Genomic DNA, 26,050 nt, shown 5'->3' with positions numbered 1-26,050 from the left:
ATTATGGCATTTCTTTGAGGGATGTCCTCACTTTACCTCTTTTTCTTTATACCCGCCCCCCTCCCCACCTGTTGCATCAAGACATTCCACCATCAGCATACCAAGGACCGGCTGTCTTTTCTCCCCTTTGAAGACACTGCACACTGGTCTTCGGATGGCCATTTCCTGGTAATGACTTGTATTTTTGCTTTTCCGCCTGGGCGCATCTTTTCCTTGAATATCTCTTTTACCTCCTTGACCCGCAATTTCCTTTGTTTCCACTACTTCTTGCCCCTTTCCCCTATTTCTCTTTATTGAACCTTCGGGCCTTCGACATTAATGAGAGATGACAGCCATGATAGCGACTGATCGTTAATAATCTAACTCAACACTACTCTGGACTCGTGAGGAGCCTATGCCTCCTTTCTACTGCAGACTGTGGCAGCTTCCCGACCTACAGCTACCCCAGAAGCCAGGCCCGATAACTTCCTCAATGCTCGTTTCCACACACGGCCGAACCTCAAATAATGATGACTCTTTCTTCTCCACAAGCGACACTGTCTTGATATCCTCTGATTCGCTGGGTGGACCGACCTTTCGTACTTCATGTATGTTATGAATGGCTATTCTGCTTCTCATGATTAGGGTTTCAGCACCTCACAAGAAAGATGGTGAGGAAGAAAAAACAAGGAAAAAAATTATAATGATGATTTGCATGTTATACTATTGTTGGAGGTGCTGCAGTTTGATGACTTTCCCTTTTTTGCTTGCTTGCTTGGTTTCATGAACCCGCCTTCTTCCTTTTCTTCCTCTTTCTTTTTTTTTTTTTCCTAATACTTTTTCTCCTATTAATTGGCAGTTAGGGTTTTCTATACTTATTCATGGGTGGGAATCTTGAGGGCAATACGGTGAAATGGACATTTGGTCAAAAAATGGGAAAGGGATGGATTACAAAATCATACATAGGAAGGCATCTTCCGTCAAAAACGTTGAACTTGGGCCCCTTTTTCCTTCCTTTCCACCTTTTACTTCCAGGCTTAGGGACATTTGCTTTCTTTTCTTCAGCCAACTACTGTTTGATTCTCTTGTTATTGTATCTTTTTTCTGAATTGATGTGATGACCGCTAGACTTTTCTGCCTCTAGCTTATGACTTGATGTCGGCGTTTTTTCAAGGGCATATACCCCTATTCCCATACCAATTATTCCACCCCATCCTATCTCCTTTCAAGATTTGGGTCTCCTCGTTTCTCCTGGACACGAACCAGGCCTGTTCGCGCAAGGATTGTCCTGGCTTATTTTTCTCTACATGTATGTTTGCTAAAACTGCTAATCCTCAGATAGACCCGAAAAAAAAAAAAAACTCATTTAGGGAAATCAAGATTGTGATAGGAGAAACTAAGATCCTACATTCCTTCAATTATTTTATCATCGAACCTTGAACCAGAACAATCCCTGTGTGGCCAGCCGTGCCGTGTTGAGAATATAATGGAGTGGAAAAGTTTGGATATAGGTATAGGTAATCTAAAGCTATCTTCCCCGGACATGGATAGATAGGCAATGGGGAGGTTGGGAAACTTGGAATTCGGCCAAGGCCTTCTATCCGAGAAAATAAAAAGATAAAAAAAAAGGGGGGGGGGGGGGGGGGGGGGGGGGGGGGGGGGGATGCATGAAGGAGGAGGGGAGTGTAGGACAATCCACCGGGAAACGAATCGCAGAAGGTGGTTGCTAGAGTGGTTCGCCTGAGCTTCCCACCCCTTCTCCCATATGTGATACGATCAGGGGGACAAAATTATGCGCCATGACAGAGCGAAACGTAGCCGGTGAGACCCGTAATAGCTGGCTTTAGGAAAGAGGCCATTCTTTGCAACTCATAAGAGATGGTTGACAATTGGAAGGTCGTTATAAGAAAAAGAAAATAACGGCCAAGTAAGAGGCGGAACTAGGTTGGGTTCCACTCTCCTGGCAACCGTGGTATCACGATATGGCTTCCATGAAGCCGTCAAGGCAAGCAATGGTGTATAAACCATGGTAGCTTTCGGCATTGGTGGCATTAAAGCCAAAAGGAAAGAGATAAGAAAAAACGAACAAGAGCATCCATCCAAGCATGTTATGGAAGGCTATTTCAAGGAAGGCCGCATGCTGCATGTTAACCAAGGCATCTCTATGATAATCGGCCGACCAGAGTCCATCAGCACATCGACCATCATGCTCGTCATAAATTTGCCGCCCTCCGTCGCCAGCTAAAGACAAGGCAAGGCGGTGTCCATGCTGCATAAGATTATGGAATGGAGCGAATTCGAAAGGGAAAGAAGTAAGCAAAGACCAGGATGTTTCGGGAGGGAAAAGAAACAACATCAAGAAAGGAATATTAAGCGCCAACTATTATACATGGGATTCTCTGGCTCAGAGTCCAACGAAACGCCCAAAGGAGTATGGTGACATGACACAGCATACTGCGCCACTGCAACGTAGACAAAATGAAATTTAACAATGTCATCGTCGCGTTGTTTAGTTGGGGTATCCCCGAAAATAGTAGTAAGAAACCACTTCTTCCGTGCCTTTGCCAAGCAGGCAGGGCAGAGCCGGGCGGTGCATCGAGATGCTCCAAAAAAATGAGAAAAGATGGCTCCTGACCAAGAGCTGAGGACAAGGAAGGATGTGCTCAAATTCTGGATGCCAGGAAATAGTTGTAAAAGAAAGGAAGAGACTCATATCTTCGTAAGCTCGTGAGGGGGGCCTGGTGAGTTGGGTAATTGGCTGAATGACGGGGGGAAGGATGGTCAAAATAGCTTTGTGGTTTCACAACGGTGTATCCCGAGACCGGCAGTAGAACAGAAATGACGACTCCCTCCTCAATTGCCTAGTTGATCACCCATCCGAATTGCTTGCTTTCTCGTTTCGCCCTTCTCTCACCATCCCTCCCTTGCCCGACGCTCACGCCTCCTAGCCAAAAGAATTAACAAGAAAAGAAAGAAAAGGAAGAATAGGAGATGCCTGTTGCACGCATCCTTCTTTGCCAATTTTCTCGACTACCCTGCTTCAAACCGCGTTGGGGACACGCACTCGGAACTCAAAAGTCTGAACTTATATCTCTTCGGGCGACGGACGACGGACAATGGAAAAAAGAGGTAAAGTATAGCTGCTGCCATTATGCGTATGCGTATGTGGTGTCGTGTTGGCTTTCCCTGAAGCTCTTTCTCCACGTATTGCGCGCCTGCGTAGAAACTTCCATCGGACATCTTTTCCTTTCTCATTTATCCACTCTTGAGACGCTAATCGAGAGCTTCCGATCAAGCTCTGCTTGCTCCTCCTTTGATGGGGTCATGCCTAGCGATTGCTCGAGCTTGGGTGATGCCCACATCCCAAAGGCTGCGTAACCCATCAGGCCTAGGCCGAACAGAAGACGAGTCCGAGGTTTTAGCGAGCGGTAAGATCTGGTGATTTCGTTCAATTAATTCAGCGCAGTCCATTCCACTTCATTCAATTTGCCGCCTTTTTGAAGGTTAGAGGAGGGCAAAGCTCCCTTGCTGGCTGACCCTTCAGATATGCCATGCAAGGCTAGCGGAGTCTTCGTTTTTGCTTCTTTCTGGATAGGTGCTTACATACGTCCAAAATGACATGGTGTCTTGTGTCTCAAGAGGCTGGCTGGCTGCAAATGTGCGTGATTGGCCTGTCTGGCTGGCGATGATAATGCTGTGTTCGATTGTTAAAAAGGCGAAGTCGAGACGTTGAAGTTTGATAGAAGAAGCTCGGATGCTGCTGGCCCAAAGGGGTTTAGCTTGGAGGATGACTTGCATGAATAACGTTCGCCGCTGGTCACCAAGATATAAAAAAAAGGACGTTCAGGGTGATTCAGGGGGCACAACTTGGTGAGACTCGGGCGCCTTGTAGACCCGGAGTATTGCTTGTAGCCATTGCTGCATCCAACGTATTTGGTTGTCTTGCAACTTATCCCTGCTGGTAGCCAGTTAACTGGTTTACTCCCTGGTCGTTGAAGCCCCGTCTTTGGCATATCAAAAACCCTTGCGCCTACGCATACATACATAAAAGATGTAACTGGATGTCGGATATGGACAGTAAATACTGATATCTTCATATGCCTCGTTAGGTAAGTGTCCAAGCCCTGCAAAGGTCTGACCGCAATTCTCCTGCTCCTTTCATCTAATCTCATTCATCTCGCCTTGCATATGCACTGACAACTCGATCTCTCCATGCATGCATGCATAAAGGAAAGATAACCCACTGATGCAGAATTAGGAGACGGGCATGGTAATAATTAGTTAAACTAGAATTTTCAACTATTCCTTCCTAACGGTCGTGAAAAATAAAAATAAAAAAAGCCATACGAAACGAAAAAGAAGAAAGGAAAGTCTTGCAAAATTCCAGCGGTGAGAGTATTCTTGGACTCGGACAGACTGAAAATAGACTACCGAAGGAAGGAGTGGGTGGAATCAGACAGGAACATACATGGAGACATCAGGAGGTAGGTATAAATGTAAATGTAAGGATGGGAATAGCAAACGAAAGGAGTAATGGCCAGGAAAAAAAAAGGAGACAAAGCTATATATGGCCAATCGATCAAGTACACGGCAAGCTAAGTCGATGGTAAAAGCTGGACAGTCGGGCAAGGAGGAAGGAGTAAGGCTTTGTTTGTTTTGTTGTTTGTTTGAGTGGTATATTATATAGTTGGAGAGGCGGCGGCGGTGAGATGCTTCTAGGAGAGCAAACGGATGATGTGAGATTTGATGCCCGCTGTATTGGTCTGGACGAGGGGAATTCGCTCCATTCTACGAAGATTTTCCGTAGGCGCGATCTATGTCTTTCTGGTACTTGTTCACCAGCTTCTTGCGCTGTAGCTTCTGTGCTGCGGTGACAAATCCCTGTTCAACGTGGTTAGAGAAGGAAGTTTATGATATATATATAAAGGAAGGTGTATGACTTACGTTCTGAGGAGTCCATTCCTCATCTGAGAGGACGACACCTTCGATGATCTCGAAGCCACGCAGACCGGCGGACTTGCCTACATTCTGCATGTCCCTCAAGATGATGGAGTTGAGCTTCTTATCATGAACAAGGGTGCCGATGCTATCTCCCTGGATACCGTTGGACTTTGCAAGCTGGAGCAGGGCTGGCTCTGCAGGTACGATGATGGCAACAGGCTTAGCCTGGTCTTGAGCGGCGTATACGCAGATATTGGCCACGACGGGAGCAGAGCGGTATATGGACTCAAGTTTTTCGAGAGCGATGTATTCGCCGTTCAGGGACTTGACGAGGTTCTTCTTGCGGTCAATGACCTTGATATGGCCGTTGGGCTCGAACTGGCCAATGTCACCGGTCATGAACCAGCCGTCAGGTGAGAAGGCAGCTTTAGTTTCTTCGTCGTTGTCGAAGTAGCTCTTTGCAACACTCACACCTCGGATCCAGATCTCACCCTGGGGTGGGTTGTTTTTGGTAAAGTAGCCTGCATCAGCGAAGTCGACGAGTTTCATCTCGACGGCAGCTGGGATTTCGCCTATGGCATCGTTGGTCCAGGCCATGGGATCGTTGAGACCACCCATAGCAGAGGTCTCAGTCAGACCGTAACCGTTGATCATGGGGCAGACGGCCATGGAGAGGAATCGTTGAGTCTCTTTTGAGACTGGTCCACCACCGCTGAGAGTGAGGCGCAAACGGCCTCCGGTGGCATCTTTGATCTTCTTGAAGACAAAGGAGTCTAGTATGCCGGCGCCGGGCAAACCAGTGGACATTAGGAACTCCTTGGCAGCCATACCAGCCCAGAAAATGCTCTTGACGATGGCACTGTTCTTGTTGACGTTACCGATGATGCCCTTCTTCACGGATTCCCAGACCATGGGGACACCGACGAGAATAGTTGGCTGGAGCTCGCGGATATCACCCTTGCAGTTTCTGACGGACGTGTCTGAGAGGGTCTTGGGGCTTCCGTAGCCCATGGTGCCACCCCAGAACAGACAGAGGTTCTCAAACACGAATTCGAGGATGTGGGCTTGAGGTAGGTATGTCAGGAGCACGTCGCTGGGGCCGAGATAAGGGCCAACAATTGAATCACCACCCGCCACTAAAACTTGTCAGATCCATGTACCTTCTCTCGTCAGTTTAAGCGGATGACTTACTAGCACCGACAACGTTTCCGTGGGTGAGAGGGACACCCTTTGGCGGACCCGTCGAACCAGAGGTGTACATGATACAGCAGAGGTCGTCGCGGGATGGGGGTACCGGGTCAACGGGGTTTTCCTCGCCCAGTTTCCGGAGGTCTTCATAGGTCATGATGTTGATGTAGTCAAAGTCCTCCTTGAGTGCATCGATGTGCTCCTGTTTAGGTTCCGCATTGGTGTCGTAGATGACATTCTTGATATCCTTTGCATCCTTGAGGACTTTTCGTAGCAGTGGGAGTAGGGTAGGGTCTAGGAAAATGGACTCGCTGTGAGTCTGCTGGAGGGAGTGCCGAACACCTTCTTCGCCGAGGGAATCGTACGCAGTCACAATGGTGATGGACTGAGATGCAGCGCCTAGATGATGTTAGAAGCTACCTTTGCAGCTATATATAACAAGCTATAGCCAAGCTTACCGTGAGAAAGACACAGCCAGTGAGCGCTAGTAGAACGTTAGCCCAGGATGATCTCCCTAAAATTGAATAAAATATTCTTCTTCATGAGAAACAAAACAATATGAGAGCTAGAACTGACCTGGTAGAGCTGAAGAGATGGAGTCTGCTGCCGGCCTGATGGCCGAGCTTCCTGAGACCGGCACCAAGCTGCAGAGCCTGCTGCTCGTACTCCGTGAAGGTCAGGTAGCTGTAGCCACTGAGCTCAAAGTAGGTCCATTCCTTGTCGACCTCCTGCTCGACGCCCTCGACGAGCCGCTTGACCTTCTTGTTTTCAACGTGCGTCTTGACGACCCTGCGCGAGCCGACGGCCTTGGAGTTCCCGTACGTCTTTGCGCTCCATCTGAGGTTGTCGTAGGTGGTAGCAATCTCTGGGTTGGGCGTCTTGAGAAGCTCGTCTTTGGCCGAGGGGTGACGTCGTGGAACGGTCTCTCCTTCGACGGGCTCGTAGCCGGCTGCCTCGACGGTGAAGGGACCCCTCTTCAAGACGCGAGGGTAGAAGACCGTGTCTTTCGACATGCTGGGCTTGAAGCAGAGAGGGCTAAGAAAAAAAAAAAGGCTCTCGGGGGGCAGCTCGCGTGGATCGATGGAGATCTGGTTGGTGTGCGAGGCGGGTTTGCTTGGAGCTCTCTGCAGGCAGCAAGGGGACAAAGACGACAGGCTGTCTTTGTCCGGCGACTGGTTAGCAGTGATGATCGATGGCGTCTTCTGCTGCGTCTTCACCGGCCAAAGTGCTCCGTGGTCGAGCAGGTCGTTAACCGAGCTAGCTGGTTGACTTTGTTGAGGTTGTTGGGAGGAGGAGAGGGCCCCCTGGGTGGAGATGCTGATGGAGATGGGTTTTTCTTACCAGGCGAGTTTAAAAGCCACTAACTAGTCGACTGCTGAGCAACGGGCGGGATGTATCAGAAAAAAAAAAGAGAGAACACAGTAAAGGAGACAGCTAAATATATAGAAGAAAGAGGCTGGCAGGCAGCAGACAGACTCAGCCCGTTTGCTCTAGTTGTCTCTGCTCCCGTTCTATCAGGTCTATCATGGCGCTCTATCGCTTTGGCAAAGCCAGCGGACGGCCAGTCACCTTGCCTTCCCCCTTTCCCTCCGAGCAGCCAGCAAAAGCAAACATGGGCCTCTTCACCCGCAAAAGGGACTGCCTGCAGAGAGACTCCTGCTACCCGGCCAAGCCCAGCTCAGGGTTCGCTGGTTCTCCCGCCCTGGCGTCCACCTCTACCAGAACTAGCACCCGGTTTATTTGCACCCAGACAGGCCGTTGAGCGAGCCATCAACCACTTGCTCTGCCTCTTTCGTCCCAGTCGGCTATTTGTAGCCAATCAGTCGGGAACTCCAAGATCCTTGGGTTCGCGGGCAGCGACTTGGCCGACGGTCAGGCAGACTGCTCTACCCCGGGAGAAGTTGTATATAGCCCGGGCCAACACAGCTAGTTAGCAGTTCGTGGCGTTTCTCTATCGGAGAGCAACTCGTCCAGGCTGGCAAAAAGGCAAAGTGCGACATGGCGAGTGTTATTGATTGAATATCATGACTCTTTATGGAGTGTATGTTATCTGTTAACTAGGAAGCTTGCCGCAGATCTGGCTGCCAGTGATAGATCCGATCTTGTGCTGCATCCTCGGCAGCTCGTGTCTCACCAACCGGTCTATCACGACAGGCTTTCCGGCTTGTCACTGCCCGGCACGTCTCGGTCTTGTCGGTTCGGCAGTGATCTTGCTGTAGAGTAACTCGTAGTCAGTGGCAGTGACAGCGTCGGGGGAGCCAGGCTACTCTTCGCCCTTCTTCCATCATCCTTAGCTTCAACGTCCTCCGTCACCTCTGCCTTGTCTTCATCTTCATCGTCTCCATCATCAACTTCATTGCCGTCTTCATCGTCTTCTCGAGGTTGTCTTTTTATCGTCGTTTCTGCGTTTTTTCTCTCTAAATCGTCGATGTAGTTGCTTATTTCCTCTTTGGGATAGTAAGCGTGAGCACAATATTTATAATGTTTTTTTTTTCTTTTTTCCATATTTTTTCCTCTATAAAAACACAAACTCACGACGTCAAAGACGAAAGACGAAGATGCAGACGAAGATGCAGGCGGAGGAGATGGAGTGAGGTGAATGTGTAAAAGCTGCTTGCTTGTCACTGTTATTTCACTGTCCTGCCCCTGGGGGGTGAAGAGAAGATGACGTCGAGGTAGGTTGGCTGAGCTGATTGCAGATAGAGGAACGAGGAACTTCCCACCAGGTTCGACAGCATAAAAGAGCGTTCAAGATACCCTCAAGAGTACGCCCCTCAAAGGACACATCTCAGTGCAGTGACATCCAGCAGGACAGCCAGAGCCAGGACGGAGCCTGAGGAAGACAGGTATACGCGCTTCCAAGATGCCGCCAGCACACCAGACCGCAACAACTACAAAGGCAGCTCAGCCGAAGAAATCTATGGATAATTTAAATACCCTGTGCAAACAAGGCCGTCACACCAATGTCAGTATCAAGTCTGCTCTGGAGCCGGTATCTTTGAACCGCTCTTCAAAGGTAACAGCCACGGCCAAGTTCAAGGTTTTCAAGGCGAAGAGAGAATCAGTCAATCCGAGACAGCTGGAGAAAATATCACGGCCGGCTGCATCTACAACTACTACATACCAAGGCAGCCAGAAGAAACAACAGCAAGCACAACAGCAGGAACTGGAGGCTGCCATTCCACGCTCGCCTTCCCCTGGTTGCGGAGCCTTGCCGGATTGCTGGAGTTGCGGCACAGAGTTGGGCGACTGCCCCCCATGCAGCTGCGAGGAGTGCGGCATGCCCAATTAACAGCACTCTATTCCTCGCCCTTCCTCTGGCTTCCTTGGTCTGTTCTCCATTTCTCCGGTTTTCCGTGGTTCTATTCTTATCTATGATACGTTTCTTTCTTCCTTTCCTCCTCCTCCTTTTTTTTTTCCTTCGTCCGTGGACATGATGACATAGCTAGCGTAGTAGCAGGGAGTATAATACCTGTTCGGTTATTTACTTTACCCTGCTATATTAACACTTAAAGCCAGCTACGTTGTATCCTGGACTGCCTGACTTGCCAGGATTATCCAACGGGCCTACTGACATACGAGTGCGGGGATGGACCCGGCCTGGGGATTAGCAGACAGTGCTAATCAATCTCTCTTCACATCTTACATTTCTCTTTATTTTACTCTTCATGTTTACTTTCACTGGCCGAAAAAGGCATACATGGCCAATATTCTAGCTATTGATATGGAGTCAAATAATTCCTTTACTTCAGGAACGGGCGTGCAAGGCTTCCTCCTCTACGACCTTCTTCCTATCCGGCTTCTCGGCATCCTTTCCCCAGGATCGGGCTCGTAGATGCCCAGGCCTGGATGCTTGCTCTCTTTAGAAAACCTTTCCTCACTTGGTCAGGTGAGGGGTTCCCGACCTCAGGGATATGCCTGCAAGCCCTAGGTGCAAACCCCGTTTTTTACGTGAATCATGCATGAATTATCCTCGACTGAACGATATCAAGACTTCGGCAAGACTGTCCTAGGCTTGCAACGCATGCACAGTGGCCCGAATCTAGCGACCGCATTTACAAATCACAGCGTCATTCTTAAATGACGATATCAACGTCTCCGTCTTGATACATATCCAGATAACGTATTAAGGTCTAGTCAAGAAGCTGATAGCCGTATCGAAGGCCCTGGAATGTCTGCAAAGTGGGCCATGCCACCGTGGATGGCATCAATCATATAATCAACCATGACTATCGCACTTGTCTTATCGCAGGATTAGTTTTCTATCAGTTAATAGTTGTATATTTCATCAACACTTATCGGAGTGGATATCGGCAAGCAAACAATTTCAATCTGGCCTACGACGTCAAACGTGATCAGCTTCCCCGGTTCTGCAGTGAGAACCTGTTGGGCACAGTACGGCTGCAGACTTAAACGGTATCCGTATCCTTGGTTTCTGGGGGAAGGGTTTCCCTCTCAAGACGCCATCTACTCTTCCAGGCAAGTATCTCCGCAGCCTCCACACAGCCTCTTTTCACCAATTCCCAAGATGAGTCTCTCTTCGTGGAAACCAGGGGTAAACCGCACTAATCCCCCCATACTAGTCGACTAGCGTCTAACTCTGACAACCCGTACCTGCGAAAGTGAGGAAAGAGGGGGTCTGTCTATGCAAGAAGGCTCAGTGTGGCTCCAAGCCCCCCGTGTGATGATAGAGAACGCAAACGCAGAGAACCAGAACGAAACAACCTGAACAACTTCCATGCATGGCTGGACAGTCGCCTTATACCTTATGTATCAACTTTCATCCCAGCCATCTGGGTTCAACCTGGGATCTCCGGTGTCGATCAAAATGCTTCCTTTCCAATCCTTGAGCATCGCCTTGACCACATCGCGAAGTCCTCAGAAATTTGGACCTGCACACCAGCCCACGAAAAGGCCATTATCGTTGCCACACTAGTCTCGTTCAAGGAGGTCAACAGAGTGTGTGATCTCAGGACACAGGAAGAAACGAAAGTTAAAAGTGCCCACTTTTATCCATCCCGTCCAGCCACCAGTCATCGTTGGGAGAGGATCTTCGACATTAGCTTCGCAGCTTAAAGTCTAACTCTCTGTTCCCAGGCAGAATACTTGCTTTATATACGAAAATGTTCGAAGTATTTCACATGCGGGGTGCGTCTAATCTGGACACCGCGCAAAGCTAGAGTGAATCGAATCAATGCCAATTTCAGGGCAGGCCGGACCAAGGGATAACTAGCTTAGTCCCCCAGAATCAGCCGCGGGAGGCGACATGAATCAAATCCAAGGCCGTCCAATATTCTCCCGGAAGCTTCAAACATTGCAATATCTTTGACCGCTCGTAACGAGATTAGAATTCTCCACTTGGCACGCGAACTCCGGAGTATGACCTCCTCTTCTCCTCCCCCAGAAAATGGAGATGTCGACTTGGCAGGCAGCAGACCAGTCCGGAGAAAGGATACCCTTTTTTGTCTAGCGGCTCACGAAAGGACGAACGCGAGGCACGCAGCCGAAGTCAGATTTTCTGAACAACAGATATGTATGGTGAACAACGGCTGAGATGGGGAATCTCGTAAAGCAGAAGGGCCTGTGAACTTTCACATCCTGGCAAAAGATAACTTGGCATGGAACATTTCCATCGCTTAGGTTTCCGCAGTGCATTTTCACTCTTTTCTATCCGCCTTCGCTCCCTGTTCTTCCATCATTGATACCCCGGATTCTAGCGCTTCTGTGAAGGTCCTCAAAGTGTTAGTCAGTCCTTCGTTTCTTCTTCCAATGGATGCTGAAACATTTTGGCGTGACCAACCAAAGCACACCATCACGGCTACGTGCGGGTCTAAGGCCCGACGTCGTGATCAGATGGCAAAGCTCTGCAATACAATATCTTGACATGTCAGACTTGTCACCACGCTCGTGCTGTAACCTGGGGAATTACTTTTTCACTCTCTCTGGGGCTTGCCTTTGCCTCTGCACAGTGTCTTGACGTTGCAGCCAGCAGGACCCTAGCAAAGCTCATGGGCCTCGGGGATATTCCTTGCAACGTCGAGATAACAAGCTGGAGAGCACAAGCAGGGAATCAAAATAGAACAATTCCATATTAACTTTGCTTTTCTGTGGGACTGGTTTATACCCCCGTATTTGTTAACCACGGAGATGAGACGGGACTGACGGGAATGACGGGAGAGCGTCCTACGACCATCGTTACTATAAAGATGGCCATCCGTCTTTCACATCTTTCAGAAATATTTCCCTTTCTCTCCTCCATCCCCTCCAACCCATCATCATCTCCATCTCCAGAGTTGTTTGTTGTTGATCAAGATGAAGTTCTCCGTTTCTGTCTCGCTGCTTGCTGCAGCTGGCCTGGCCTCTGCCGCCAATGAGTTTGCCATGAACAGACTGATGTCGATGAAGGTCGCTGAGCGTGAAGAGTACAGAGCTAAGGGAATGTTCGCTCCTGGACGATATGGCAACTCTACCAACAAATTTGTTCCTTGCAGACACGGCAAGTCTGGAGAATATTCCTGCAACAAGGTTGACCAGCACGGTTTCCTTACCCACCAAGAGATGGGCAGCACTACTCGTGAGGGTAACGATGTCTGGGGTAAGTCAAGTGCCGCCTCACTGCGTAATGCGCTAGCCGGAATGTCAAATACTGACTAGGTAACAGGTTGGACCTCGAGGGATGGCCGTGAATTCGGTGCCATCGGTCAGACCGATGGAACTGCTTTCGTTGAGGTTCTCAAGGATGGAAGACTCGAGTATAAGGGCCGACTGCCGACTCAGACTGTGTCCAGTATCTGGCGTGACATGAAGGTCATTGACGGATACGTCTACATTGGAGCTGAGTCTCGTGACCACGGTCTCCAAGTCTTTGACATGCGCAAGGTAAACTAAAGTTTTTGACTTCCTAGATGACGATAGTAAGTTGCTAATAAGGTATATAGCTGCTCGATCTCAAGGAGCCAAAGACCTTCTCCATCAAGGATGACATGACCGCTTTCTTCAGCGGTTTTGGCAGCTCCCACAACATCGTCCACCACGAAGCAACTAAGATGATCTATGCCGTTGGAACCGGCAGAAAGACTGAGTGTGCCGGCGGTCTGTTCATGGTCGATGTTTCTGACCCAAGCAAGCCAACTTCCCGTGGCTGCGCGAACGCAGACGGATACGTCCACGATGGTGAGTTGTGATCCAAGCCATATCATCGAGCCGAACCATACTAATGTACATCCAGCTCAATGCGTCATCTACACTGGCCCTGATCAGCAGTACAAGGGCAAGGAAATCTGCTTCGGCTACAACGAAGACTCCCTCACCATCTACGACGTTACCGATAAGCAGAACCCCAAGATCATTTCCAAGACCCCCTACCAGGGCTCTGCCTACACCCACCAGGGCTGGCTCGCCGACCCCAAGAAGATGACCTACCTGCTTCTCGACGACGAGCTTGACGAGAAGGACGGCACTGCCCTCGGCAAGAACCACACCACGACCTACATCTTTGACATCAAGCAGCTCGCTAAGCCCAAGTACACCGGCTTCTACCAGTCCCCTGCCCAGTCTATTGACCACAACCAGTATGTTCTCAACGGCCTAACCTACCAGTCCAACTACGGCTCTGGTCTTCGCATCGTCGATGTCAGCTCCATTGAGCGAAAGCCCGATGGCTCTCAGTTCAAGGAGGCCGGTTTCTTCGACTGCCACCCCGAGGACGACCACATGAACGGAGAAGTCTCTTTCCACGGCAGCTGGAGCACCTACCCATACTTCAAGAGCGGATACATCCTCCTCAACAGCATTGAGCGTGGTGTGTACTCCCTCCGGTACAACGGCCCACCAGCCCGTTACCGCTGGTAAATTAATCGCCAGATCTTTTCTTCTTCGTCTTGATATTATATAGAATATTCAGGCATGTACATAGCTTTTGAATGAATACACGAATGAACATATATACCATTTATGAAGTCTCATATTGCTCCCATACTCCATTATCACGTTTATACTTTTAGCTAGCGGCTTTTCCGCCCCTGGAAATAAAAAGCCAGATAACCCAGCCAAAACGACCTAGCAACTACACTGACACTATCCAGTGCTTCAAACACATCGCAACAGACGCAGACATGCCATTTGATCAGATCCTAAGCGAAATAAACATCTATATGTCAGGTACAATCGCCAGCAGCTGACAATACGCCACATTCGTTCATCATGGACCTTCTCGGTCTGCTGGGTACCATTGGACACGAGGTTGAAGACGCAGAAGACGGTAGCTATGCATAAACCAGTCAAACGGCAAATTCTTTACGTTATCTGACCGTCTTAGATGCCTTTATCCAATTTTCACACCCTATACCCTCGAGTAACTTGGGCTTTGTTGATCCTCGATCAAACACTGTCGAGCTCACCGTTGGCGGAGAAGAGCTGACCATCCGCCAATCGCCAACCATCTTATCCTCGAAGAGAACAGGCGGAACTACAGGTGCTGGTACGTACATACCCATATATCCATTACCGTTACATCTATCTAGTGGATGGTTGGGATGGGATGTTCGAGCAATTATTAGTGAAATACCCGTTCAAATTTTTCACTACCTAACATGACACGGTTACAAAACACATGGAAGGAAAAACTACAGCTAAACGAACAAACACACAACCTAACTGAGCTGAGCTGAACTGAATTAGAACGAAAGAGAAAAGAAAATGAAAAAGGAAAATACTGATAACAGGAATAGTTCTCTGGCAAGTTACTCCCAAACTAGCAGAATGGCTCTGCAAGAAGGACAACCCCCTTTGGAAATCATCCGTTTTGAATTCGGAATCGGCCGTCGTCGAGCTGGGATGCGGTACTTCGGCGGTGCTGGCGGTATCCCTTGGACCGAAAGTAGGGTGTTACGCCGCGACTGATCAAGAGTATGTTCGGAAGCTGTTCAATGAGAACCTGCATACGAATGGGAAGATGGATTCTTCGTCTTCGCATGCAGGTTCAATGGGCAATAGATCTGGCAAAAGGGTTGAGCGAAAGGGTGGTAAACATCACCATCACCATCATCACCACCGGCCAGAACGTGAACGGCGAAACAGCCCTGCTCGTCGAGGAGATGATGGAAGTGGTTCCGGCGACTATAGCGGCGGTGGAGTGCCGGAGAAGATCAAATTTGTCCCGTTGGATTGGGAGTTGGATTCGCCTGATATGCTGAAACGTTCGATCGGCGCTGACGTTGCCGAAGATGACCCCGGCTTCGACCTACTGGTTGCATGCGATTGTATATACAACGATGCATTGATTGCTCCGTTCGTGGCGACGTGTGCTGATATATGTCGCTTGCGCCCGTCAGTGGGCGAGGAACGGCCCGAGAGACCTACGCTGTGCGTTGTTGGCCAGCAGTTGCGGTCTCATGAGGTGTTTGAGGGGTGGATGAGAGAAGCCTTGCAGGAGTTTCGGGTATGGAGGGTGAAGGATGAAGTCGTTGGGTCTACACTGGCTTCTGGAACGGGGTATACGGTGCATATATTGCTTTTGAAAGGCGGAAACTAGATAGACAAGAACGGGACGAGACAGTGATATGACAAGAACAAGATGGAACATGGACATGCAGGGGCGAAGCAAACATGAGAAGTAAAAGGGAGAGAAGAAGCCGAGGGAGGTAGTGATGGCGTGGCGGCGAAGGTGGAGGGAGATTAAAATTAGTACGACGGGCTCGAATTTTGTGAAAATGATATGATGCATTCATATTTGTTTTGAGACTGCAACGGAAAGGTCTAAGTACGGCTATGGGGAAGTTGCTAAGGAATCGCCTGCGTCCAGAGCTGCTAGGGCACTATAAATCAATCTGTTAGCATCGTACGGATATGCGTGTCGTAGTAGAAGGTATGTTGTACTCACCCGAATGCGTTTTGAGAAGACTCATCTTTCTTCTCCTTTCCGGCTGGTGGTGTTCCAGTCCGGCTACTTGCGCCGCTATCCTCGCCACCTCGCACAAGATTTCCTCCGGGTCCTAGATTTCTTCGTCCGCTTCCGCTCCTCGAGCCAAGCAGGCCAGATGGACTAAAGGAAGCAGGCTGGTTTGTGCTTCTACCTGTCTTTAGACGACGTAGATCATCGCTGCCGACTTTGTTGGAGTAATCTGGTGGGGGTACTTGGGCGCCGTAACCGCTGAAGTTGCGGGCGTCGCCGCGGCCAAGGTGCATGCGGCCGCTACCACCGCCACCGCCTCTGCTGGCTTGTTGGCGGGCTCTTTCGGCTTCTTGTTCTTGTTGAGCGCGGGCAGCCTACAACAGTTAGCATACAGACATATATAAAAGTATGTTAAGGGAACTAAAAGGGGACATACATCTTCTCTGATCTCAGCAATAGTCTTGGGGCCCTTATCAGCATCCTTTGATATCCAGTTGGCTTTCCGTAAATCAATAACATCCTATAATTATCAAATTAGTACTCAGCAGACCAGAGCTTGACATGCATGATAAGAGGGAGCATGGACGTACCATAAGCATGAAGCGATGTCTGCTTTGCAATTCGGTCGTATCCATCATCAACTTGATACGGGCGAAGTATGCATCCATCATAGCATGACCCTTCTCAGAGCTATCCAAACTAGCACCAATAGTTCTCAACAAACTGGCCAAACTCTCTACCTCAGCCTCATCAGGTACACCGTCATAGTCAACCAGTCTCTTAACACAATCATGCATAATTCGTTCAGTCAACATTCCCAGCTTGAACAGCTCACCAATGAACTTGACTAGACCCAGACCACGTCGCTTGGCAGCCGCAGCCTTGTAGTATTCATCAGACATCATGGCAACTTCTTCGGTGACACCCTCGGGTTTCTCGGGCATGTTGACCTTCCAGCCTCGCTCGAACTCTTCTTGACAGCGATTAAGTAGGTATTTGCGGAACAAGCTGCCTCCAGCTACTATTGTGCCGTTGCGGTCGCGGATGTTCTCGTCCTTGATTTCAGGGCTCATGCTCTCGTGCATACGCATGCAGAACTTGGCGTACATGGATGCCCAGTGGGCTTCGTCAGTAGCCTTTTCAAAAGTGAGCTGGATGACTTGTCGGAGGGTGCGGCCATCAGATTCGTCCTTGGATTGAGCAACAATGTCGAGAATTTGGCCGGATATCTTGTCGAAGTTCTCGGGCGTCATCTTGTTCAAGTTACTCTTGACCTTACCCTGTACAACATCAGGTGGTAGGTGGCCATCTGGGGCGAGGGTAGGTCCCTTCTGGCCTATGCTGCGTGGTTTCCAGCCGGTGGTGGAAGTGTTAAGAGGCTTGATGTCGGCATTAGCAGTTAGAGGCATTGTCTTGCTCAATTCCTCTTCCTTCTTCTTCTGCTGTCTGCTTCCAGTGCGAGCACCTCTGTGGCTTGGGTTACGGGAGCCACCAAGCTGCGAACCAGCAGCAGAAGCAGATCGAGCACCCATGGGGTTGAGAGGGCCGAATTGGCCGAATGGGTTGCCGCCCTTGGACGAGCCTCGGGGCGTATTCATGACAGGGAACCGATCGGAGCCAGGGGGTAGTGTTTGTGTCCGGACAGGTTGGTTGAAATGGCCCATCATGGGGCCCTGGGCAGGGCCACGGCTAGCACCCGATCGAGGGCCAGGAGTGCGTACGGGGGTACGGGCAGAATCAGCGGATCCATCGCCAACAGTCTCGCGGACGCGGGCATCCCAGTCGACGGAGGGTTTCTCCTTGAAAACGTTCTGGAACTGCAGCAAGAATTCCTTGTTGTATTTGAACTTGCGGTCTGCGGGGGCGTTGCTGTTAAGAGCTGGGTTGGGAGAGACAATGGAGGGTGGGTAGGAGACGTTGCTTGGATCTTCGAGGAATCGGGCGGAGTGCAGAGATTTCATGGCGGCGCTAGGCTGTGGTGGTTCAACCTGCTTGGTTGTCTCGAGCTTGAGCGAGGCAGGTTTCTCACGCTTTCCAACACCACCGGCCAGAAGTTTCTGTGGTGGTCCCATGGAGGTATCAGAGACTGGCGTTGCGGTGCCGCTCTCGGGAGTAGCAACAGCTGGGCTCTCTGCTGGGGTAGCTGATTTGCCTCTAAGCGAAGCAAAGAGAGATTCGCGCTCCTTTCTGTCTGCCTCGTTCTCGCCGGACTCGAGTTTCTTGATACGTGCTTCCTCGGCGGCCTCAGCTTCGCGCTCAGCTTTCTTGAGCGCCTCCTCCTCGGCAGCAGCCCTCTCTTTTTCCTTGAGGGCTGCTTCGGCCTTCTCCTTGGCCTTCTTCTCTTGGTAGGCCTTTTCAGCGGCGGCTTCTCGGGCTTCAATCTCAGCCATCTCCCTCTCAATGGCATCATAATCGATCTCGTCCTCCTCAACGGCCTTGGAGGGTTCGTTTACGACTGGCTTCTCCTCCTTCTTCTCTTCTTCCTTTGCCGGAGTGGTAGTGGCAGCTGGGACTGGTTCTGGGGCTGGAGCTTCAGCTTGAGCTGGAGCTGGAGCTGGAGCTGGGGCGGGGGTCGCTTCTGGCTTGGGGGTGGGCTTTTCGGCAGCAGTCTTTTCCTCGGCCTTAGAAGCGGCAGCTTCCTTCTCCCGAAGACTCTGAACAACAGCATTCTGGAAGCTCTGCTTCTTCTCCTCTCCGGTTTGGGATTTGGCATCGGTAGCATCTGGTTCTCCGCGGCTGGCGGTGCGAGGCGGCGGGGTGGAAGTAGGCGTCACACCTGGCTTAGCAGGAGAAGCGGATCCACGAGCAGGCGAGCTTGATGGCTTTACGACGGAGCCGCTGCTGGGGTCACGGATGATCAGAGGGCTGTGCTTCTTTGGGACGACGAACGGGGACTGGTTGACGGGGCTTCCATTGTTGTTACTACGGCTATTTGTGTGGTGGTGTCCTGGACCGCCTGGGCCAGGAGCTGGAGGGACCTGGCTCAGGCTACTGCCGGGCCGGTCAGTAGCAGACATCTGAGAGGAAGATCTGGCAATTGGTACACCCTGTGGCATCTGGTGTGGCTGAGCTGCGTAGTGGCCGGGCATATAAGGCTGTTGAGGGATTCCGTAAGTATTTCGGGGAGACGAGGGGACCATGGGCATGGGCTGCATGCCATATTGGCCAGGGTAATAGTAGGCATTGTTATCGTATGGAGGGTAGCCCTGAGATTTGAATTTTGTTAGAAGATGTTCAAAATTACCGCTTTCTGGCGAGAGGGACATGTGAGAAGAAGGTTGCTGCTGCTCTTCGTGTGGCTGTCGCTCTAGTGTAGAGATTGGTGAAGGAGTAGGAAGTGGTAGTGGTTGAGAAGAGAGAGATGGAGGGTCATAAGAAGGGGGCTGATATGATTGATTGGTCAATTGGGGAGGAGGTGGTGGTGGTAGTGGTGGAGTAGGAAGAGGAATCGGGGCATTGTGATGGGGGTAGTGATGATAGGGAGGAGCAGGTGTATAATGTGAGGAAGAATAGTGCTTTTTTTGATAAGAAGAGCGGCGTTTGCTGTGAAACTTGGTAGAAGGAGGACGAGGAGGGAAAGGATGCTGATTTACTTGTTGAGCTGCCATGGGCTGCGGATAAGCACCATACTGCTGGGCCTGCATCTGCGGGTTTGTCAGGGGCACGGGAGCCATCTGAGGAGTAGCCGGGTTCGTGTGGGAGAGCGCGGGGCTCGATCCGGGCTGCTGGTGCTGGTGCTGGTGCTGATGTTGATGCTGATGCTGGTGTTGGTGTTGGTGATGGTTTTGATGCCGGTGCTGATGAGGAGGGTTTGGATAGCCACTGTATGGTCGTTGCTGGGTATTGTTGTATCGAGGGTTCATGTTTGGACCGCCTCGAGCATTGGGATGCGGTCGATATGGCTGGTGGTTTGGCCTCATGTTTCGCTATTAAGTGTTAACGCATTTTTTTTTATATATATAATTATATCTTTTTTATATATATCAAAAAAAGGCAGAAAAAAAAAAATCAAAATGAAAAAGGGTAAAAAAGAAAAAAAGAAAAAAAGAAAAAAGAAAACCAACCTGGTCATTTTGGTCCATATCAGCTATGAAATTCAAGTTATTCCCTGAGCCCTGGAGAGAAGACGGGGGACGACCGCCGCTGGCCAAGGGCTGTGGAATGGGAGAAGGAGAAGCATGCGGCGAAGGGCCCCGCGAGTTGCTTGAAGGGCCTACACCAAGGGACGAGGCCTGTGGCTGTTGCTGCTGCTGTGCTTGCTGTGGCTGCTGTTGCTGGTTAGCTGGGACGGCAGGCGGTCCCATCCTAGGAGAGCCTTCGACCGCGCCGAAGCGGAGGTTAGGCCGGGAGACAGATGTCATTAAACAGGGCAGTTGTTGGGCTGTATTATGTAGGGGGTTCGTAGCGGCGTCGCAGGTGAGATGTGGGAAGGTCGAGGTGAACAGAGGATCTCAAGAGATTCCAGCTCCAACTCGAGATGCTGCGACTAGACCTGTTAGCTGGGCCTCTCGCAGCAGTTTTCAGCAGTGCTAGCAGGAGAAAATAAAGGATAGATATTGATGGTGATGGGGGGGGAGGAGGGTCCAGTGCGGCAAGAGCCCGACTTTCCAGCGCCCACGCAGAGGCGGCAACTCCGGCGCAAAAGACGAGCCACTGGGAGACGGCGCAAAGGTCGAGATTGCCGCAGAGGTCGCAGCCGGACAGCAAACAAGGGAGAAACGAGCGCTGGCAACTCACCCGCAGAAAGGAGGCCCTGCCTGTGAAGAAGTAGTAAGAGAAAGACGAGTTAGACCACGGTCAGACAGGCGGGCGAAAAGGACGGCTGAGCGAGACCGCGGAGCGCCCTGTTTCCTGGAAAGAAGGAAAAGAGGCGCAACAGGGGGTTCTGAGGCGCTTCCGGGGGTTCTTCGTTGGTTTTGTGGACTGTTGATAGTTGTTGTTGTTGGTGGTTGCAAGTTGAAGTTGAAGTCGAACGTCGAACTTCGTCGTCGTTCTTCTTCTTGTGCGGAAAAAAAAAAAAAGAAGTTTTTTTTTTTTTTTTTTTTGACTTTGGGTTTTTTTGGTGGTTTTGTGACGGTATTGTAAGTTACAATAACGAGTGACAGTACATGACTAAGAGGTGACTAATTGATGACTCAGAGATGTGGTAAGCGTATTATGTAAGCAAGAGTCTCGTCCCGAAAGAGGAAAGAGTGAAGTATCAGACATTATTGTTTGTTGTGGAAGATAAACAAAAGCCTGAGAGGCTCTCAAGGTCTATCAATCACTTTATGACTTCATGATGAAAGGTCAGTCATCAATATAATGGGCTTAACTGCTGTGGATGGTGATACTGCTGACCCTGATGTTACCAATACTGACTCTATGACCCTTTACCTTAACATTGGTAAGCCCATTTACATGCAAAAAAAGATTATACCATATATATAGGCAGTGTGTACTAACTGTATGCAAGAGGTACCATAGAGAGTAGGCCATTCTCCCGGATATCAGGAAAGAACATGGATGAGATAGCGAATGGGCTTGGGAAGTAAGGAGTCTAACTCGAAAAGTATAAAGATACAGATTAGACTAGCCGACGAGGAGATGATGTATAATACCATTAGAGTATTAATACAGATAAAGAAAAGAGAGACACCCTCTCCACAATACACCCGGTGCCGAGCGTGGACTGTTAGGAAGCCCCAACTTCAATACTCGCCCAATCGCTGTACAATTACCAGTACCACCATATCAGAATCAACAGTATATTTTATTTACATTCTGCAACTTGTTTACCTGGAGAGGATTCTACGAAAGCAATATGTTGTAGACTCAGTATATCTGCCTGAAGCACTTATCCTTCTTGATCCTTTAAGTAGAGTGACCATCGTCATACTTGTCTCTGTTCGCTTCTGATCTATTATGCTTCAAATAGCAGGTCCTTACTAGACGAATATTTACCACTCCACCAGCACTAGACCTCTTATACCATTCATCCACCCTGCCCCTTATCCTTGCTCAATTGAGCTGACTAACGACCCATCTGGTCCCACTTTAACGGAAGATCAACGCCGCACGCTAAGCTTATCCAGACGTCAACCCATTACTTTTCCACTCATCTACTGCTGTGTCTATCAGATAAAACGTACCCGGACAGGGGACAAAAAAAGGGTGTGAGGGACCGAAGATGAGAGACTGGAAAACGCCTGGGTATGGAATGCAGTTATGTTGTGGCTCATGATGCCGGTGGCGATTTCAACGCCAAGAAGAAGTCACCAGGGTCGACTCTACGGGTTGAATAATGTTATATGTTCTTCAGATTAAACGAAAATCAGCCCCTCTCTTCCCTGTGCTTTTCCTCCTTATTACTATGTGAAAAATCCAACGCCTTTCTGCATAATGGGGAATATGAGAGTGGATAGATACAGACATTGGGGCAGCCTTTATTAATCCATTACTAGGTGGTAATATAGCTTAACTTTATCATGGTACTCTTCTATTGGTGCTACTACTTTTACTTCCTTGGTCTGAAAAGGTATCGGGGCTGTCTAGCGAAATATCCAATAAAAGGATGGGGAGAAAGGTTTTACATTTTGTAGTTGAGCGACTAGATAGAGTTGTGGCTGGCATCATCGACTAAGGGGCAAATTCAGGCAGACGTAATCGACATAGACTCTTGAGACGATGGCATGATATTTCAGTAACTATGTAAGTAGAACCCGACTCTTGTCATCTACTTTCTTATCCCTCTATCCTTTTCGTCTCTACTGTCAGTCCTTCAGATACCTTCCCTACCAAAGATACACTTGCTCTCTCCCTACCGTTAGTTTTCAAGACAGCCCATACATCCAGTCAAATATCCAAAATATGAGTAGTACTGCTCCTCCACCGGCCGACTCTACCACAAAGAGCAGGGGACGAGGTGAACGGCATGACGGCGAAGAATGGTAAGTACCACTATCCTTGATGGCAGGATATATATATTTTAACCATCCTGTAGGATTTATATCAACTGGGGTGTATTTCTTTGGTGGACGGAGAATAGATATCTTCTTGTCAAACTTAATGGTAAAATAAAATACCATAGAAGAGTAAAGCGAGAGTGAGTACTCTTGATCCCCGGATTGCTGAAAAACGCCGGCTAATTGGTAGTAGTGACCCGGAGGAAGATAAAGCAGAAATCAAACGACACCTTGAGGAAGTAGAAGAGTTGATACAAGAGGGGTACGCGAAGTGGGGAAGAAGGCAGATAAAGAGGGAAAAGAAGAAAGCAATGAAGAGAGAATTAAAGGAAGTGAAGGAGAAGATCAAGGAGAGAAAAATGGAGTCGAAGAGGCTGTTGAAGATGCAGAAGGAGGGGGAAAAGGAGTTGAAGAGGGAGTTGAAGATGAAGTTGAAGGAAGAGAGAAAGAGAAAGAAGGAGAAAAAGGAGGGGTTAAAGAAACAGCTGAAAATGGAGAAGAAGAAGGAGAAGATGAGGAGGGAGTGGGAGCGAGAGACACGCAGAGAGAGTTGGAGGATGGAGGAGGACAGCGAGGAAGAGGGCTGCGAGCAAGAGGCCAGCATTGCCTCGGACCACGCTGTCTTCCATTTGCCCTTACATTGATTGAATCCATTGCCATGAGTCATGTAAGAATCATAATAATCATCATAAATAATGGATGATGATAATAATAATGAGATGGCAACTTCAACTTGATATCAAAGAAGTTCTCGCGATGGCTTGCTTGTTTACTCGATGTCGTCATAGCTCAGGAAGTAATGGTGCTTACTAAGCTGACTAATTGCCGTATTACCGAGTCGATACAGCGCTAAGCCAGAAACAATACAGCTCTGATACAGTAAAATAAATTGGTAATATTCACGGTGTTTCGTGAAGTCGAAATAGCTTTAAAAGAGTTGAAGGCGCGAATAGGAAGAGAGGAAGAGACGGGCGGAAGAGCTAGCGGGCAGAGGTTGCGGCGGACGGTTGCAGACGAGAGGGCGAGGAGTGGCGGCAAAGAAGGGAGAGAGAGGCAAGGCGTAGAAGTTAAGGAGTCAAGGACGGCAGCGAAGGGTAACTTAAAGACGTAAATACGGGACAAGCAAACTAACACAGCGAGAGCACGGAGGAACTAATGGCTACCTTGGATGCGCCGGGAGATGCATGGCTGACAGGGCGAGCAGATGGAGCAGACAGGCAAGGGCGTACGGAGGCCCAGTGTGACCCATGGAGCCCACGGACAGACAGGCGGACAGACAGGTAGATGGTGGCACGTACCAAGTAGACAGGTTACCCGCTGGTAGCTAGTCAAGGAGAGTAAGCATGAGCAAGGCTCACAGCGTCATTTCGCATGAAGAAGTATTTCTTCTGCGGGCTGACTGGGAGACTTGATTACCCGTTATTACTTCCGAAGAAAAAAAAAAAAGAAAAGCCAGCCGAGATGGCGCCGATAGTTAAATCCAGTAATTGAGTTACCTAGGATAGTTGTGGAAATGTATATATGTTGACCCAAGATGCATGCATAGACCCAATAATCGATGATAATAATAATAATGGCCGTCCCCTCACTCGAAATCACCCATCCTCGGCCGTCGATAGTCGGCGTACCGATGTGTATCAAAGGCCGACGAGGCACCTAGGTCCTCATGCTCGATGTTCTCAAACGAGTTATCACTTCTGTTCTTGCGGAGGCCGCTGCTCTCGAAGCCTCCGACGGATTCATCGGGCACGCCAGCGCCGGAGCTAAGGCTTCCGAACTCCCGATCATACGCCGACAGGAGAACCCTCAGATGGTCTCGCTGGGAAGCGATGTATGCTGCCTGCTCTGACCGCGGGGCAGCAGCGACATGGCGAGGTAGCAGACGGCCGGACGCACTTAGCTCCGCTGCCTGGGCGTCAGGGCTCTTTGCTGCCCCTCCGGCTCCCCCCAGCACGCTTCCTATCATACTGACGAAATCCGGTGCTCCGTAGCCACCTGAGGCACCACCAGCGCCGGGAGCCGCCCCAGCACCCACAGAGGGCAAATTGAACCGCGAAAACAGAGTCTGCGCATACGACGGTGCCGCAACGTTAGTGGTGTCCGCTTGTCCCTGTGCCTGCCCCTCCCAGAGAGGCGGTAAACCCATCGCCTTTGTCCTGACCAGATCGATGAGTTTCTTCAGGTACTGCAGTCCCATCGCACTGCCGCGGGAATGGGCCTGGCCGATAAGCTCCTCAATCTCACGCTCATGATGGCGAAGGAAGGGCTCGACGTGTTCGAGATAGAGCTTCTTTGCGCCCTGTGTTTGCGGAAGGACGAGGTAGGAGAGGGCAAAGAGACGTATCCAGCTATAGAACGGGAACCTGTCCGCCAGTCTGCTTGTCAGTATATTTTGTAGTTCTGATTCGACGCATATCAGTCTAGGGAACGCACCATGATATTATGAAGAACGTCCAGGACTCAACGAGGGTGATGGCCGAGTAGACGACCCAGTACATCAGCCAGGGAGCTAGGTTGGTCACATCACGGGTTTGGAGGGCCTTGTACGATGCGAAGATCGGGAAGAGAACCGTGGCGACGGCCCTGTTGTCAGAATTGTCAATTAGCTGTACGCTATACAGTGCATGCCCAACGGCTCGTCGGTGTAGACTCACGCCAGCAGGTCCGCGATGATGCCAAACATCGCGGTAACTAGTTGGTTAGAGTGGAAGTGGGATGTTGGTGAGCTTGCTTCAGCCCTGTAAGCCCTGGCTGTAGTTGGCTAGCTGGTTGGATGCTGCAAGAATGTAGCTGCCTGTCCTGCGGGCTGCGGTCAACGAAAATCCTTAACCAATTGATCCAGCTGTGCGCCAGAGACGTGTCATGAGCTGTCAGCCGCTGGTCGACGGAGGTTGTCACTGGGTGTGTCAATGGACTCTCTCGGGCTGCTTGCGGTGACTTAGGTAAGGTTTAGTTAGAGGCGATGACGCTGGGCTCGGCCTAACTTGCCAAAAGGGAAGCTGGTCTTGCCACCACCACCAGCTCCACACAAACAACAAACATGAACATAGTCGTATAGTCATATAGTCCTTACAGTTGAGCATCTAAGAAAAGATCAAAAGATATT

At 49.8% G+C, this 26,050-nt stretch overlaps 9 protein-coding genes across 9 annotated transcripts; 4 read left to right on the top strand and 5 right to left on the bottom strand.

Moving 5' to 3' along the window:
* Nucleotides 1-1,954: 1,954 nt before the first annotated feature.
* Nucleotides 1,955-2,335, bottom strand: ARB_05168 (uncharacterized protein; the record flags this gene model as incomplete). Its single annotated transcript, XM_003016829.1, has 1 exon — nucleotides 1,955-2,335. One exon carries the CDS (start codon nucleotides 2,333-2,335, stop codon nucleotides 1,955-1,957), a length of 381 nt encoding a protein of 126 aa, XP_003016875.1.
* Nucleotides 2,336-4,767: 2,432 nt separating this feature from the next.
* On the bottom strand, nucleotides 4,768-7,121 carry ARB_05167 (uncharacterized protein; the record flags this gene model as incomplete). The annotated part of the gene is made up of 5 exons (XM_003016828.1): nucleotides 4,768-4,860; nucleotides 4,924-6,056; nucleotides 6,112-6,507; nucleotides 6,567-6,592; nucleotides 6,685-7,121. 5 exons carry the CDS (start codon nucleotides 7,119-7,121, stop codon nucleotides 4,768-4,770), a joined length of 2,085 nt encoding a protein of 694 aa, XP_003016874.1.
* Nucleotides 7,122-8,253: 1,132 nt separating this feature from the next.
* On the bottom strand, nucleotides 8,254-8,613 carry ARB_05166 (uncharacterized protein; the record flags this gene model as incomplete). Its single annotated transcript, XM_003016827.1, has 1 exon — nucleotides 8,254-8,613. One exon carries the CDS (start codon nucleotides 8,611-8,613, stop codon nucleotides 8,254-8,256), a length of 360 nt encoding a protein of 119 aa, XP_003016873.1.
* A 358-nt stretch (nucleotides 8,614-8,971) lies between these two features.
* ARB_05165 (uncharacterized protein) lies at nucleotides 8,972-9,400 on the top strand (the record flags this gene model as incomplete). Its single annotated transcript, XM_003016826.1, has 1 exon — nucleotides 8,972-9,400. The coding sequence occupies one exon, from the start codon at nucleotides 8,972-8,974 to the stop codon at nucleotides 9,398-9,400; it is 429 nt and encodes a 142-aa protein (XP_003016872.1).
* A 3,020-nt stretch (nucleotides 9,401-12,420) lies between these two features.
* On the top strand, nucleotides 12,421-13,959 carry ARB_05164 (uncharacterized protein; the record flags this gene model as incomplete). Its single annotated transcript, XM_003016825.1, has 4 exons — nucleotides 12,421-12,703; nucleotides 12,770-12,987; nucleotides 13,047-13,281; nucleotides 13,337-13,959. The coding sequence occupies 4 exons, from the start codon at nucleotides 12,421-12,423 to the stop codon at nucleotides 13,957-13,959; spliced, it is 1,359 nt and encodes a 452-aa protein (XP_003016871.1).
* A 351-nt stretch (nucleotides 13,960-14,310) lies between these two features.
* On the top strand, nucleotides 14,311-15,640 carry ARB_05163 (uncharacterized protein; the record flags this gene model as incomplete). The annotated part of the gene is made up of 3 exons (XM_003016824.1): nucleotides 14,311-14,368; nucleotides 14,426-14,665; nucleotides 14,838-15,640. 3 exons carry the CDS (start codon nucleotides 14,311-14,313, stop codon nucleotides 15,638-15,640), a joined length of 1,101 nt encoding a protein of 366 aa, XP_003016870.1.
* A 344-nt stretch (nucleotides 15,641-15,984) lies between these two features.
* Nucleotides 15,985-20,361, bottom strand: ARB_05162 (uncharacterized protein; the record flags this gene model as incomplete). Its single annotated transcript, XM_003016823.1, has 4 exons — nucleotides 15,985-16,374; nucleotides 16,437-16,520; nucleotides 16,591-19,926; nucleotides 20,065-20,361. 4 exons carry the CDS (start codon nucleotides 20,359-20,361, stop codon nucleotides 15,985-15,987), a joined length of 4,107 nt encoding a protein of 1,368 aa, XP_003016869.1.
* Nucleotides 20,362-22,926: 2,565 nt separating this feature from the next.
* ARB_05161 (uncharacterized protein) lies at nucleotides 22,927-23,588 on the top strand (the record flags this gene model as incomplete). Its single annotated transcript, XM_003016822.1, has 2 exons — nucleotides 22,927-22,929; nucleotides 23,070-23,588. 2 exons carry the CDS (start codon nucleotides 22,927-22,929, stop codon nucleotides 23,586-23,588), a joined length of 522 nt encoding a protein of 173 aa, XP_003016868.1.
* Nucleotides 23,589-24,529: 941 nt separating this feature from the next.
* ARB_05160 (HVA22 domain membrane protein) lies at nucleotides 24,530-25,627 on the bottom strand (the record flags this gene model as incomplete). Its single annotated transcript, XM_003016821.1, has 3 exons — nucleotides 24,530-25,292; nucleotides 25,378-25,557; nucleotides 25,599-25,627. 3 exons carry the CDS (start codon nucleotides 25,625-25,627, stop codon nucleotides 24,530-24,532), a joined length of 972 nt encoding a protein of 323 aa, XP_003016867.1.
* Between the last annotated feature and the right edge of the window lie 423 nt (nucleotides 25,628-26,050).

The sequence above is a fragment of the Trichophyton benhamiae genome (genome assembly GCF_000151125.1).
Source record: "Trichophyton benhamiae CBS 112371 chromosome Unknown contig01989.5, whole genome shotgun sequence".
NCBI classification, from domain to species: Eukaryota; Fungi; Ascomycota; class Eurotiomycetes; order Onygenales; family Arthrodermataceae; genus Trichophyton; species Trichophyton benhamiae.
Note: the sequence above shows the minus strand (reverse complement) of the source record. Positions and strands in the feature narration are given on the sequence as shown.